Source organism: Drosophila tropicalis, unplaced genomic scaffold (genome assembly GCF_018151085.1).
Source record: "Drosophila tropicalis isolate 14030-0801.00 unplaced genomic scaffold, ASM1815108v1 contig_1063, whole genome shotgun sequence".
Classification (NCBI taxonomy): Eukaryota; Metazoa; Arthropoda; class Insecta; order Diptera; family Drosophilidae; genus Drosophila; species Drosophila tropicalis.
In genome coordinates, this window is record NW_027172426.1 from 79,375 (window position 1) to 96,477 (window position 17,103).

The 17,103-nt window shown below is 34.8% G+C and overlaps 1 protein-coding gene across 1 annotated transcript; it reads left to right on the forward strand.

Annotated features, from left to right (window-relative positions):
- The first annotated feature begins 1,339 nt into the window (after nucleotides 1-1,339).
- Nucleotides 1,340-15,516, forward strand: t-Grip91 (testis-specific gamma-tubulin ring protein 91). Its single transcript, XM_068284245.1, has 3 exons — nucleotides 1,340-1,528; nucleotides 3,170-5,882; nucleotides 15,383-15,516. The coding sequence occupies exons 1-3, from the start codon at nucleotides 1,340-1,342 to the stop codon at nucleotides 15,514-15,516; spliced, it is 3,036 nt and encodes a 1,011-aa protein (XP_068140346.1).
- Nucleotides 15,517-17,103: the final 1,587 nt, after the last annotated feature.

Here is a 17,103-nt window from a genome sequence, read left to right on the forward strand (position 1 = left end):
ATTGGGAGTTTCAACTTAGGTATATGAACTTTTCGAATGACAGAAGAAACGACCCGGTTGCTACGATAGAAGTAATTCAACAGAACTTTTGAAAAATGTAAACTTCAGTCATAAAATAGCGCGCAAAAGTTTGTTTGGCTAAGATATACAAACCAAAAGAGATCTTAACTGACTTGCTATAGGAATTTTGATTTAATTTCAAATATTTTTATGTTCTACACTAAGATTTGAAGATGAAATAGTAACTGGGATCACTTATTTTACTTTTAAGCATCCAAAGCCACTTTTAAATAACTAAATTGAACCAGAATTCTGCATGCTTCAATATTTATTGTGTTTCATTTGCAAGTGTGACTCTAAAAAACTAGACAAAAACAGAAAGGATAAATGTTTTTCGTTTGACCCGAAACATTGCACCCTTAGTTCGCTTTGACTCAGGCCTGAGGTCGGTTGCCAAAAATGAACGCCTTCGTGATTTTTTTACTTTTTTCTTTTGCATACTTTTTAAATGGGTATTTCCGTTTCCGCTTCCGTTCCGTTACGTTTGACTTGTCTGCACGTAAATTTCTGTGCCATTTCTGTCACTGAGTTTCGGTTTCTTTTTTGTTGCATTTCCCCATCTTCTCATGTTGGCTGTAAATTTTGTACTACAATGCATATATAATCTTTTTCACTTATCTTTTGCATAGTTTCCTGGGTGAACAATAAAAAAAAAACCTTCTTCTTTCCTTTTAGAGTGCGTCTGAGGTTAAAAGTAGCGTCATACATTCTGAGGCTCCCACGCCCACTTTGTAATGAATGAAATGTTGCCACAAGAGTTGCAAAAGGTTGTGGCAAAATGCTGCAAGTACAGCACAAAAGGTGTGTAAGCTATTTTTGCTGAATGCGGCAAGGCGAGGACTTGTCGACAATCTTGTGACAGATTTATGGGTTAATTATTGTGGTTGAGTTAGATCGCTGTGAAACGGTGAAAATATAAAAATCTCAACGAAATACATACATAGATAATCTGTGTGCCTTGAGTTATAGGTCATAGAATTTGTTTTTAAACTAACAAAAAAAAAAAAACACCAAATTTACATCAAATTATTTATGGCAAAATTCCATCAACTCTTAGAAAGCAATGGACGAACAGTCGCTTCTCTTTCTATACGAACAACTTTGCAAATTAAGATTTTGCCTGGGCAATCCTAAGTATGATGTAAGCAAATCCATAAATAATATACTCGCCAAATGCCCATTGAAAAATGATACTTGCCATGAATTGGTTGTTCTCGATAATCTGCGACTACGTTTCGAAGAGACACAACTCACGGGAGATTCACGCAATAAAGACCTAATGGAGTTTCGTGCCAATCTTTGTATGCATCTGTATAGGGAACTGGCTAGAATTGAACCAGATGAAAATAAACGTTACAGTTACCTAACACTATGCTACGAGCTCTTTGATGCTGGAGAACCGGATAATATGACCGAGGAGGAAACCATTGAGTATCGTCTAAAAGTGATTGACACCCTTAACAATCAGGTGAATAATTTACTAAAGCATCTAAATGAAGTAGAAAAAGTTAAGGATAAAAGTAGAAAACATGTATGTGTTTCCAAAAGGTCTAAGCCAATTAAGTCGAAACAAAAAGTGCAGGGTTATTCTAGAATCGAGCCCAAACTTCAAAGGCATTGTAAATTCCAGGGTTCGACCCACCAATCTGAATCTTTGGTTAAGTCTGAGTTACTCGATCATAGAAAAATCATAGATAACTACAAGGAAATTAACCATGATTGCAAAACTAAATTGTTGGGTAGACCCAAAACACCTATGGAAAAAATATTAAAACCAATCGTTCCAAGTCCAATTCGTTCAACTATTGAAGATCAAACTATTCCATACAACCAAACATCTTCGAGTTTTACTACCCCAAAATTACCTTTGTGCACAAGAAAAAGAGGAGGAAAAGACATTTTAAAAAATAGTTTACGTAAATTAAGCATACATTTAAATACAAAAAGCTTGGAATGTTCGACCTCAAATACTGAATTGCTCAGTCAAGAAATGTCCAAATACAAGGATCGCAGTGATCTATTAAATCTTTGTCAATCTAATCACATTGTTAAGCCGAAGCCAATAAGAATTGAATTAAGAATTGAGTGCTATTTGAGAAAAGAACCGGTTATACAAAGATATTGTCATTTAAGGGGTTTTATATATCATTATGGATGTTTGGTGTTTCTCGAACTAAAGGAAAAATCTCAAAATAAAACGAAAATACCAAAAGCCTATAAAGATCAAGACAGAATGTTAAAAGTTATGAAAAACTTGTATGTAAATGTAAATTACTCTGAGCGATCTCTATCTGAAGAATTTGCAGGACTTCAATTTGAGGAAAATACCATACCAGTTTGTATAAATAATGAGAACCAAGCTAACAACAAGAGATACCTTCTTGGGAATTGTAAACTACAAGATATACAAGACAAAAGTCAAAACCGTTTAAGGCATAAGGTAGATTCTTTAGTAGTCAACGAAGAGAAGTTAGAAAAGATTAATAATAGCAATATGCAATTTGATTCTAAAGAAATCAGAGCTGTCCAGTCCTTACTTAATCATAATGAAACAGTTGACAAATCATTTAAACCTTCTTCAAGTTCTGATGTCCTTCTGATAAAAAACAATGAGGGAAACTTAAACGAATATCAAGGTAAAAAAGTTTCTATAGACAATCTAACAGATTTCAAAAGGGAATTCGAAAACTATAAAGATCAATTAGATGAAGTGCAATGCATCCAAATATCTTTATCAAATACTCATATCAATGGCGAACAGAGTAATTATATGTCTGACGTTTCACTGGATCGACAAAATTTATCAAATTTTGAGAGTGAGCTGGACGGAATAGACGGAATTTGCAGAAGTCTTGAGTCATTCACCTTCTACGAAGAAAGTTCAAAAGTAGTGCCAAGTACGGGAAACGACTCATTTTTGAGTATTTGGCCGTCAGATTCGTCGTTTCATAATGAGTTTATCAAGAAAAAGGCAAACCAAGAATTGGAACATGATTGTCAAAATATAACCAGCCTACCTTCTGAAAGTAGTTTTTACAAGTTTTTACATATAAATAGCGAGCAATTTGTCGTTATGGAACATTTGATATTCACCCATTGTCAAATAAAGGGTTTGATATTGAACTATGGTTTCTTGGAAAGATCCGAAGTGGAGGATAGAAATTGCGAAAATAATAATAATCAGCCGATGAATGTGAATGATATTCTCGCAAATGTACAGTATGCATTGAGTCACATTAAAAAAAAAAGTGACCGAAATGATGATAAAATGGAGTGTTCTTCCGAAATTCCTAAAATTGAAGATTATTCTATTTCTTCACGAGAATCAGCTGACATTGAGTTCAAAGAACATTTAACTCATAGAACATCAGATGGAGAAAGTTCTATGACTTTATCAGCTAAAAAACTAGATAAAGGATTGGAAAGCTACAAACTTTTATTGGATCAATTGGAAGGACTACGTTTGAGCTCGAATCACAGCATACAACAAATTTTAGCAAAAGATGAGATGAAAATGAAATCGTTAAGTCAATCGATGGACATTCAAGATAAACCATTAAAAATGGAATTTGAAGAAATTTCGGAAACCAAACGTCCAAGTGCAACATGCAATGAGTTGAACAAGTTTGAAAACATCATTGAGACTGAGGATAATGATAAGGGCAGCTCGAGGGAAATTGGTTCTTCAAACAAATGGCAACATCGGCGTTACATTATAGCAGCACCAGCCATTATTCTACATTTATTTAAGTCAAATCCTGCTTATCAATGTTCTTCTATCGCAGCGGGTGCTCCGAACTTATACGAAGAACTAGAACAATTCTATGAAATGATGGCGCATCCAAATAGTTCATTAACAAAACTCATTGATGTCTCAGCTGTTCAAATGCGTTTAAAGGTTATCTTAGACCGTGTAAAGAAGCAACTTGCAGGCAAGTTCATGCCCAAAAGTTGGCTACATTTAGTGGGGCAAATTCAACTGAGGCAATTGCTTACTCAACAAGAGAAAGGCGCTTATGAGGCAATGCGCTGGCGGCTGACTGATCGTAGTGTTCAGGATTTATCAGATGGAGAACGCCTACGCGATGTTTTGAATGGCATGTTGGGCTATGAATGCCGACAATTGAGATACTCGTTTAGGACATCGCGACTTCTGTTACGTGCACCGGAACAACAGCGTAACCTAAGCGAGTCATATTTGTTGTTGGCCTTGGGACATTTGGGATGTTTGTACCGAGAGCTGCAAAATCAGCAGAAACGACTTCTGAATTTAGGTAAGAGTGGCTTGGCCTTAGCTCAAAGTCAGCGTGAAGAACTTTTGCAATACAAACAGTTTCATCGAAAATATCAAAAACTTGAAAACCCTGCATCTCTCTTTCAATTATGGAAGTCGAGTAGAAATTTTCAATCGAGATTTGAATGGATGCTAAATCTAAATTGCCTTATTTTCGAGGAAGCAAATGTATTGAGCACACTTTCAAAGGAATTGTTTCAAGGATATTATGAAAATTTATTGCAAAATTGGTTATTATTGGTTAGCCAGACTATGTTAGAGAATTTAAGCCGATGGTTACGTTTTGGTGAGCTACTCAAAACTGAGTGTGCAGAGTTTTTTATTATTGAAAATTTGACTTTACCTACGGAGAATTTCTGGCAGGGGCGTTTCACTCTTGTAACCAAGCTAGTACCCTTGTTTTTGAGTAACAAACTATGTCACTTAATATTGAATGTGGGAAAATGTCATCGATATAGCAAAGAATTTTTAGGAATTGATGTTGAAGTACCACTGAGCTACCAAAAGCTTGCCAAGGCCTTTCAGCTGACTTACTTGAATCACGATATGGAACCGTTAAATGATCTTGTTGCATTGGTAAATCAAGACATTTCATCGTATATCTTTACTCAACATGAGCCGGCCATTGACCTCTTCTATAAGCTTTTTAAATATATACTTCTTCGAGATTTGCATTTCGTTACCAAATTGGTAGAACGCCTTGAACCTTTGCTTGAACAATCGGTCGATTTGTTTGATTTGCACCAGCTTAACTCTGTGTTAAAGCAAATATTAACTAAGGATAACTCTGAGCTTTATATGGAGGAAATTTCTTCAGAGGGTTTTCTATGTTGGTCAAAGTTTCAATTATGCTGGCGTTTAGCTGACAATTGGAGGGCTCTAATAGGTCAAAGTATTCAGATGTATTCATGTATTTTCCTAGATCTTTGGAAATTCCATACTGCCAACTATATACTGTGCGAAAGAATTCTAAGACATAAATATTCTTTTGGTCGTCGTATTGAATTGGAATATCTCGCCGATGTCAATCAGGTGGAGCGACGCTTTCAGGCCTTACTCGATTTATTTATCAGTGTGATGAGAAACATAAGACATTATCTTTTGATTCAGGTTTTAGATGAAGCTTATGGTCAACTAAAGCTAAAATGCAATGAAGCCAAGACCCTGGATGATATAGTTCAAGCTCACAAACAGTATCTAAATGCAATAGCAATAGATCTTTTTTTGACCAAAAACGGCAGTGATTGCAAAATCTGTTTAAATCAATTATACCATTTCGTATTTGATTTGGACATTGAGCAGCAGAAATTTTTATCACAATGTCAACTATTAACAGATTATTTGCGGAGTTTTTCAGATGAGGAACGATTATCGAAATGCCAAGTGGATTTCCATTTGGCCTGTAAGCGCACATGGAATATTTTAAATGACTTGGGTCGAAAATTCTCCATTAATTTGATCGAACTTAGGGCTAACCTGAACAAGATTGGTGAAAGAAAGTTCAAGTTGCTGGCTAAGAAACTGAATGGTAATGGTCAGAGGCCACTGCACAATTGTTTAAATTAGTCGAAGGAATTTGGGTCATAGGTTTTTATTTTGTAAATAAATTTGGTTGATATATTTTGATATAACTACAAACACTTTGGAAATGTTTTGCCCTACACTTAAAGCATTACGAATAAGTGTTTCACTCATCTTTAATTGAAAATAGGATTTATTTTTTATGCCATTTTAATCCGTTTTGCACTCTCTTGAGAACAATTGGAACTTCTTTCTAGTCCTTATTCATTTGCCAGTGTCTGTGTGTGTGGGGGTTTGGTTTCAGTAAATTTTAAATACAAACTTAAATTAAAAATCAATTCCTTTTTCACTTCAAATCCTAATCTTTGGTAAAGTTCTAATTCGTTTATAAGATGAGCATGTGAATGGGAACAAAAACGAAATAGAAAAGAAAAGAGAATTTCTCGTTTGGACGTTTTCGTCTATTTGTAAATTGGATTTTAATTGAAAATTAAGAATCGACTTAGCCATGTTTGCATTGTGCAGCAACTGAAAATGATGCCTTTTGTTATGCTAATTTCTTTTACTCTGGCAGTGTGAATAACGAATTCCCACAGACTCATACACACACACACTCTCACACTCTCACTCGAATAGACAGGACACACACAGAGACTCAACTTTTGGTCTGCTATTCGTTCGTTTAAATTAAAGTAAATAAATGTAAATTTACTTTTTGGCTTAAGCGTTTGGCAAATGGAATTTTATGTTCATGTCAATTTTAATTACTCGAAGCAAATTAAATCAAAAAGAAATCATCTCTCTGTCTTGGTTTTTTTAACGTAATTTTTTGTTAACAACTTATGACAACACTTTCTTTATCTCTCTCTCTCTCTCCTTTCTTCCGCGCTCTCTGTGTTTCTCATTTGCATAACTTCCTTTACAATCTTGATAGCAAAATCTTAGCCAAAAGTAAAAAAACGAATGAGTAAGAAAGGAAAATTTTGTAGTCCTTAGCAAGCGCTTTTGTTATCTCCTCCACAAGCACAGCAGCTGGCAAAGTCATTTTTGAGTCACACATATCACAGAGACAGAGGATTGGGTTTATATGCGTGTGTGTGCGTGTGTGTTGGATATAAATTATCAAGCCCAAGTTGGCTTCAAAAAGAATGTCATGAAGATAATTGAGCCCAGGCATTTAATAAAAAAAGTCGAAAACGATGACAAAGAAAGTGGTTGGGGTAACATTTTGTCAAATCACAAAGCTCCTCATGAAAGAGTCAAGTGAGTGACTTGCTCAGTTGCTGATTAGGAAAATTAATTTTATAGAAAATTGTTTTTCACATTTTTCGTTTTTGTTGTGTTTTTTTTTTTGTCTCCTCTGCAAAAGTGAAGGCTTTCGTTGATAAATTTGAATTTATCATTTACGTGTGAGGCGTTTGCCCTAAAAAGTAGGCAAGAAAAATTTGTTGATTTTAATTTTAAATATATAGAACTTTTATTTTAGCTATTACATATCCATATCTCGGGTATTTAAGCTTTGCAGGATACAAGTTTTGTGTATATCATCTATTTTTAGAATTCCTGCAATAATTTTATTTAGGCATGACTATAATCCGATATTTAAGATGAGATTTTTGATTATTCCAACCAAGGGATTTGTTTTACAATATTTCTTGATATTATATGTTGATATATTTGAAACAATTTAAATTAAATTCCATTGTCATATTAAAAGCGCTGAACTAAACAGTAATTCAAAGCTTAAACTTATTGTTTGCCGCTCAACTCGATTACATCTTTTCCACTTGAAACCCTTTTGACTGCTTGTATTCCTATACTAAGTGTTCTTCAAGTGGTCAATTCTTGTGAATTGTATTCCTTATACATTTAGTCGAATTCCGATTCATATTAAACACTTCAAGCCCTTTCATTATATTCATCCATTATCTCCTTTGTTCTTCACTTTTGTTTCAGTTATCTTTTTGTCATTTATTGCGACTCATCATTTACACATTTGTTCTTCTGTCGCAGCCAAAGTACTTGTATATTATATACAGTAAAGTAAGGCAAAATTTATGTTTATCCCATATCCATCTTCAGCAATTGTGTCATGTCAAATTAAACTATAAAATTTATTATTATGCCCATTGACATACTTGAACTCTGTTCTAGGCAATAAATTCAATAAATACGAGGAGTCGCTGCTTGTTGTTGGCTTTTGCAACATTCTGCCATTGTTATTGACAATTTGTTGTCAGTTTTTCTCTCGCACCACACAAATGGAATTTATAGTATTGTTGCCGTGTGGGTGGTCAAGTGGGTGAATAAGGCGAAAGTGGCGCGTATTTTTTGTATGATGTGGATGGGGTGGCAAAAGGTCTTTTTGTGACCAGGCTTTATGAAATACTTCTCATTATTGCGATCGAAACATATTTGAACTATTTTCATTTCAATTGCAAACTGTTTTGCCGCACAGAGAAATCAATTGAATTGCCATTTCACATATGAAATGGTCATTTGTCAATGAACAACAATTGCAAGCGATGGGCTGGTGGGGTAGGTAGGACAGCAGGCGAAACAGTCGGGGCGGAGAATCATGTTGGTATTTGTGGGTGTGGCCGCCGTTGTGGTCTGTCAAAATGGCCGCATAAATATGTCGCCCTTTTGTGGGATTCTATGGGTAAGCACTTCGTTGCTAAATTGTTCGTCGTTATTAAATTTCCGCTGCGTTGAGTTCTCATTTCCGTTTCGATGGCCAATGCAGCTGGACCATCAGTAACAGCAACAACAACACCAGCAACAATATGTGAATGTGGATAGTACAACGGATGTTGCCATAGGACATAGATATACCATATAGTATTCAATATATGGCCATATAAACAAAGGAGTCTGTGCTAGAGATGACAATGCCAAAGATGATGTTTCACAAACCATAAATATTTGTTTATTTCAATTCGTATATCGAATGCAAGGTATGTAACACATTCATGAAATTTTCTTTGATATATGCTTACCTATGAAATATGCAAAAAAAAAAAAAATACGTATGTAGTAAAATAATAACATGTTAAATACTTAAGATTAGATAGTAAATAGAAGATATCGAGAGCACAAAAGGTTGTTTTTTAAAGGATAATAAGTACTTAAATAAAAAAAGAGAACTACATATTAAATAAATTTCGACTTATATTGCGATCTGTTTTGATATGTTGCGATAAGTATACACGTTTGGTATAGATATGTTTACATATAGATAAATTTTAATTAAATTTAAATTGTAAATAATCGTGGATAGGTTTTTGTATATATTACGATAATTTAAAATTCGTAATTGATCTCCATCTGTGATTCGCTCATCTCTATAAATTTTTGTTTAGATTTTCAACTGTCACGTGTGGCGTATGCGTAATATTCGGTTATTATTATTATGGGTATTATTTTATTTAAAGCTTCTAAACAATTACTTCTCCACCAATTTGGCAATCGAAAATCTATTTTGCAATTGAATTTTGCCATTTTGTTTGTATTCGCTAGGTTTGGGTATTTTTATTACGATTTGTTTTTGCCTTTTAACCAAATTGAAACTAATTGAAATGTGTGGATTGGCTAAGTGCGGGGGAATACAAAAGAAACAGGGGAAGTTTTTGTGAAAGGGCTGGAGGCGGTAGCATAAAAACTTGCGTCATAAATTTCAATAAAAGGGCATTTTTGGTATTTCCTTTTCGCCGTTGTTTGGTTTTGGTGTTATTATTGTTATACTTATTATTTTTTGTTTTTGGTTGTAGGTTTTGTTTTGGGTTTTTGTTTTTATTATTGCGTGACCTCGTTTATCGTTTCGCCAGACATAACTTTACATTATGTTTAGTTTTATTTCCCTCCATTTTGTTTAATACACAGACAAGTTAGTTGAAAAAGTTATATCAATAAACTCAATATATTTTAATAATTACGAGTTCTTTTTTTCTCAGCTGTCATGCATTAACAATTATTAACTTTTTGCTCTGGGCTTTAATATCGGACTAACTAACTTTAAAGACAATCTTTATGGTCTTTAAATAGTGTACTAAGATAATTTCAATATGTTTTATAGGTCTCAAAATATGGCACTATAAAAATTAAAAATATTTCTTAATTTCCATCAGTTTTCTTGGTCAGTTAGTCATAAAAAAAAAAAAACACCCATTAAATATTATGTATATACGTATGTTTTAATGAAAATATATTACATTTTACTCCCTATCCCTATCCTGGCCATCGGAGAGTCGCCTTCACGTTTTATTGTTATTTGGCCTTTGTGTGGGAGGCGCTGCCTTTCGTAAAAAGATGCAAAATAAATAAGAAAATTATTCAAAAAAATTATGAAAAGCCAGTCCAGGGCATCAGGCCACAATCTTAACCCTTGTTTCACCCATTTTTAATATTTAGCCAAGTTTTAATAAAAAAGGAAACCATCGAAAGGCGGAAAATGTGGAGCATAAAAGGCAAGAAAAGGCAAAGCTAAGTAAATATTGAAATTGTGTCAGCGGCCAAAGAAAGAGAAAGCTTAACCCGTTTTATGACTATGATTATGATTATGATTATTATTAGTATTTACTGGACTAAACAAAGCACAATTAATGACAACGCTAATGGACAGCCAAGAAGAGAATATAAAACAAAGCAACAAAAAAATATTTACAAAATATAATTTATTATTATTTCCAAGTTTTGTGCAAGAACAAAAAGAATGTAATAATTCATTCATTTTGTTTATTGATTTATGACAAAACATTTTATCAATTTGAGGCCTCAGCTTATATTTATTATGATTGGAGACCATTTCCCTTTCTGCGTTCCATTTCTTTTTTTTTCTTCCGTGAGGATGCAAAATTTATGTTGCCAGTGACCACAAAATATTCATCTTCATTTTAGATTTCCCTTACTTCAGTTACGCCAAATGCTGCCTTGATTAGTTGATGACATTTTGTTAAAGTACACATAAACACATACAGACTTGATGTGTATATCTGGAGATATATTTATATATATATATATATATCCCTGTGGTGCTTGTGGCTAATTTGATAAATATGCTCGCGTTTATTCAAATCAATCAGCGTCAGTTGAGGTAGGGAGTATAAGAGAATGAGCACAGAAGAGTACTGAGTCATTGGCATCTTATCCAACTCCATCACCATCAAAATCTCCTTCTCCTCCTCATCCCACTCCACCGCCACTCGACCTTCTCATCAAGTCTATGTCTACGAGTATGTGCATCTTGTGGCAAATAAATTTTCAGCTGTTATCTCACACATCTCCTTGGGAGATTTCATTAATGTGCGGTTAACTATAATGAGCCGTTTTCTTGTCATGCACTATGGGGAGTTTTTGGCATCATGTTGTTGATGGCACATGCCAGAACCCAGAGATGCTTAATTAGTTAAACCTACACACAACTTAAGGCGATAGGCCAATTTCCTTATCCTTTCTAATGCTAATTTATAAATATATTTGTAGTTTTTATGGAAATTCCATTCCATTACTTACATAAAGTAACTGGCAAGTTAACATTAGTCTAATATGTGATGTGAAGGTGCAAAGCAAACACCTTGAAACAACCTTATACATCAGTGCATCTCTTTTTCCTCCTTGCATTCGTTTTGCAAACAAAATTCTAGCATTAAACTAAACTGTCAATGGGATAACATATATCCATTTCAATAGCTGCTCACAAAAACTATTTTACTGCTTACATACATCCGCCCCTCAATGGCTAAGGTAAGCGCTTGGCAAATACCAGAAAATTGTAACCAAAACTTAAGAACATTACAATTACTCGTTTACCTGTGCGGACACAGTCACAGCGTTTGCTTCTTGACAATTGTAAAATTTATTGCTTTGACATGGGTGGAGTTGGAGATCGCTTTAATGTAAAGGGAAATAAAACTGCAAAGGGAGTTTCTGTGTTCCTAAAATAATACCTAGTATTTACATTATTTATAGAAATCGTCAATAGTTCAATTGGCCAAAACTATATTAAATAAATTTTGAACATTAAGGTTATTTTGTTTTGAAAATAATTCTTGAAACTAATAATATTTCAAAAGCGATTCACTGTTTAATGATATGATGCTGCCTCTTTATAAGTTTATATACCGGAAAGGTTTTCGAATCTGAAGATAATCTGAAACAATTTTTTCACCATAAATTAGAAATTCACAAAAATTTCAAATTTATTGTGGGAAACATCGATGGACATATGTATAAGTATAGCTGCGAAATATAGTTTTAATAAATTTTTGCTCATAAGCTAAATATTTTTCCATGTATTTTCCAAAAGGGTTAATTGCAAACCCCTTTGGAATATTCTTGCCTCCGTCCATGTAGGAAAAACGCAATTTTCCAACTTCATGTACTTACTTACCATCAAGAAGTAGAAGCGATGTTTGCTTGGCTATTTGAGAGTTAAGATTTGGCAGCTGAGAAGGGGGAAAAACACTCCAACTAAATGTTGACAGCTGTGAAAATGGGTAAAAAATCCACGTTTTATCTGCGATTTGTAAAATTTGTCTTACAATTTCAGTATCTTAAATGGCAAAAGGGGAAATGTTGGTTCGTTATTCGTGTGTGCATAAATTAATAAATTAGTGTTGAACTCATTAGGCAAATGCGCATAAATTTTCCCCATTCCTTTCATACTTTATGGGCAATGTTTTTGAGTTATGTACGATTTTAAAGAGTCAAGAAGTTGCTTTTTTCCATATTCAATTGAGATTTATTGCGGTAATACCGCAAGAAAATTTTATACAACATATGCGCCGTATATCCCTCCTCGTTTCCACCCAACACCAAAACCCATTCTTATCCCCACCTCTTGCGTTCTTGAAATGAAGTTGTAAATGTGAAGCAGTTAATTTACCTTGAAGTTGGAGAGGAAGGAGTTTGTTTGGCTTGAAAGTGAGGAAAAGAAGAAGATGTGGGAAAAGTTTTCCCTGATGCTGAGATAGAGAAAACCGCATATAATGAAAACTTTCCAAGGGTCATATGAAACGTTCGCTTGTTGAAAACTTGTAGAAATTAGTCTTGAAATTGCCCAAATTAATGCTAGTGTACACGAATATACACAACTATTATATTCCTTACTTAACTTATTTACTATCTCCCTGTAGGTGAGTATGTGTGTCATTTGATTCATTTTGCAAACCCATTCGGTCTGTCCAATAAATGTCAGGCATACACAATTTGACATCTGAAATATCAAATAGCGTTAATGGTGCTGCTCAACGATATTTCAACGATGCCTGTCTCACAGTGAATTCATTAAAATAAAATACACGAGGGTTACTTATAAAATTATTTGAAAAGAAAACCTGTAAATTAGAGTAGTAAATATTCTTACCAAGTCTGATTTCATTGTGTTGACTTTGTAATGAGATCGAAAATGTTGGAAGAGGCTTTAAGCAATGAAAAAGTTAAATCTATAAATATAAATTATCGGATAGTAAATCGTTATAGCACTAACCATAGAACACATAGATGGGACAAACTCATGTTTTTTTGATTGCAAACGCTAGCCTAGTCATGGAACCCCAGAGAACTTCGGGAAAACCCGAACGCTCGTACTCTCAATGAGAGTGTAAAATGGGGAGAGGGCCAAGCAGCTACGAAAATAATTTAGTGTAGCACAGACTACAGAACGACGAGGGCAGGCCTATGTCGCTTGTGATTTCATTCTGGCCATGTATGTGTACACTCGTCGGTACATGCTCAGGCTTCGTAGTGTGTGTGTGACGTGAAGTTGTACAACATCGCATTTCAATAGCTCGCTCGACCAAAATTTTTAATTTTCGACAAAACAGCGACAATGCGAATAGGATATGCCCCTGTCGAAAGAATATCAAGAAATATTGGCATCACCTTCGTATGTATCCCGGTGGCTGTGCCGATAGAGTGTTCGCTTGGTGTTCGGCGGAATACCCTGGTTCGAATCCCAACTCGATTTTCGTTAACGGAGGTTTTTTTTGTCTATTTTTTTATTTATATAAGAATATTTAAAAAAAAACAAACCAAAAAGAAACAAAATAGAAAAAAAAGATAAAAAAAACCTTCGTCAACGATAATCGAGTTTATTTCTATTTTGTTTTTTTCCCTTTTGTTTATTTTTATTTTTTTTATTTTTATATAAATAAAAAAAATAGGCAAAAGAAAAACCTTTTTAACGAGTACGAGTTGGGATTCGAACCAGGGACATTCCGATCGCCAAGCGAGCACTTTATCGGCACAGCCACCGGGATACATACGAAGCTGAGGCCAATATTTCTTGATATTCTTTCGACAGGGGCATATCCTATTCGCATTGTCGCAGTTTTGTCGAAAATTAAAAATTTTGGTCGAGCGAGCTATTGAAATGCGATGTTGTACAACTTCACGTCACACACACACTACGAAGCCTGAGCATTACCGACGAGTGTACACATACATTGCCAGAATGAAATCACAAGCGACATAGGCCTGCCCTCGTCGTTCTGTAGTCTGTGCTACACTAAATTATTTTCGTAGCTGCTTGGCCCTCTCCCCATTTTACGCTCTCATTGAGAGTACGAGCGTTCGGGTTTTCCCGAAGTTCTCTGGGGTTCCATGACTAGGCTAGCGTTTGCAATCAAAAAACATGAGTTTGTCCCATCTATGTGTTCTATGGTTAGTGGTTATAGTTTAATGGTATGATACTTCCCAAACTTGTTGAATGACCCTCGTGTTTTCTACATCAAACAATAAGTAGAAAAGGAGCAAAATATTTGTCTGTAATTCATTAAATGAAGCACCCACCCTTAAGCAATGCTGTTTCAACAGAAATAAAAATTAGGAATGGAAAAAAAAAGTTTCAGTTTAATTTGACATGCCGAAATGTCAAATTACATTACGTTAATTTAGATTCAGTTTTTTTTTTTTTTTTTTTTTTTTGGCGAGTATTTTCTGCTTAACTGTCAACACTTTCTGCTGAAATGGTAAAACGATTCAAGTGCTTCAGAAATGACACATAAAAGGAGAAGAGAGAAAAGTTATTATAATATTTTGCGTGTGTTTGTGTGTGTGTGTGGAAAAGGGGCGAGTTTCTTGTACATAAGTGAGAGATTGAGTACAATGGAAAGGCCGTGGAAAATTTCAAATGTAGAGTGAAATGGAGTATATCTTATCAAAGAGAATTTACCTTTGGAAAACTTACAGGGAACTAGTAAAGGGTATAGATTAGCCCGTACTTTGAAGACAATTTCACTAATATTTACAGAGAATTGATTAAAGAAATGTGTAACTCATCTATCGTAGGCCGCAGTCTTTTCAGTCTTTGTCGGAATTTTCAAATTTGAAGCAATCAATTTGAAGCTTTAAATTGTAGGCAAGACAGACGCATAAAAGTTCGGTTTATATGGATATCTCGAATAACCTTTGGCCTGACTAATTTTCGCTAATGCAAAAGGCGAGGCTGCCAGAGACAAAAAAAAAGAAACGAAAAAACTAATAAAATTTACGTTTATCCTTGAAAAGGCACTCGAAAATGCGCGCCTAATGCGCTCACCAAGGATGCTGCCGATGATGATGATGGGAATGAGGATAATGACGATAATAATGATGACGATGCCAATGATGAAGGCAGTGGCAGCCAAATCCTGAGACCTTAATAAAGACAAGACATGAGAAGACCTTTTCCATATCCCGTCTAAAGTGCCATCGAATTTCAATTCAATTTAGCGAAGCCTGTGCCAAGGGTGCGAAAAAATTTCTATAGCATATTTTTTCTCCATTGAGGGGAAGGGGCCGCTTTGACTTGATTTGCGATGAGTTATATACAATATTTGGGCGAAAGAAAAGGGTTGGAGGATAAAGATATTGATAGGCAGAGGGATTTTCGTATTTTTGAGAATTTCTCTTTCGTTTCTTTGGGTGTTTATTATATCACGTTTTGAACATAAATGCGTTAAGCACAAGCGCGCTTTTAGTTGGAAATTTCTTTCCTCCATTTTTTTGCTTCTGCCACGACAGGCATTGAATTACAAGCAAAGGTCCTTAGGCACACAGACACTTAGACAGACACCCACCCACCCACACACACACACATGAATACATCCCATGGCTTTAAGCTACATCGGCTCACTCGGAGGGCTTTGCCTATTGAGAGTTGCCATTGGCAGCAGCAGCGGCAGAAGCAAATTTGATGGCATTTGGCTTCAAGTGGTGCTCCCAGGCGCCAGGTTTATCCTTTAGTTTATATTATTAGCTTCTAATGTGGGGGCCATAATTGGAGGGATTTTCAGACTGTCAATGAGTGACGAGAAAGTTTTTATAACTAAGCCACTTTTATGACAAAACAAAGCTTAACTATAACACAGGTGAAAGGTGATAGAAAAAATGTATTAATGGAAAATAAAATTCAATAATCAAAAACATCTTTGGGAAATATCTCAATAAAGAAAGCAAGTTCTATTGATATTTTTAAATAATTTGGCTTCCTTTTAGTTATTATCCTTATCGTTTGAAACTACAACAAATCATTTGGTAATGAAACATAAAAGCTTTCTCTGAGTTAAGTTTCAGCCATGACCATTTCGAATTGACCACCTTCAACTGAGAATTTATGAAGCGGCCTGAATCTTGCACCATTTTTCCATGTCACACCAAGAAAGGAAAAAAGGTGGAAAGTACCGAAAAAAAGAACCTGCCACATATTTTGCGAACATAAATTTTTGCCTCCGAAAAAGCCACTAGAAAAACATACCATACCGTTGTTAGGAAAATGCAAAAGGTTCCTTTTGTTCGTTTTTCTTGGCTTTTGTTTTTATTACGACATTTCATAACTGTGCTGACTTTTGGTGGCTGCCGCTCAGCGGGCTTTATGTATTTCCAACATGCTAATGCCAAGCCACTAAAACACACATTTCGTTGGAAAAATCGCCCCGGCCAAATTGAAAAGTGCGCGCAAGTTTTTCGTATAAATCTGAAACAGCTGCCACACGGATAGAAACCAACCCAAAAAAAAAAAAAAAAAAAAAAATGCAACCAACCCCAGCAACAGAAGAAAAATCCAGCCAAGAAATTGAAAGTATGCGAGAGGCAAAGGTACAAAAATTGTTGGCCTATTGCACAAAGTGCTAAAAATGTGCAAACAAACTGAAGAAAAACTGAAATAAAAAAGGTTTAAGTAAATTCTTTAGAGAAATCTTGCAAATGAAAATATTTCGGTGGTGCTTAACTTAATGAAAAGGAATGTA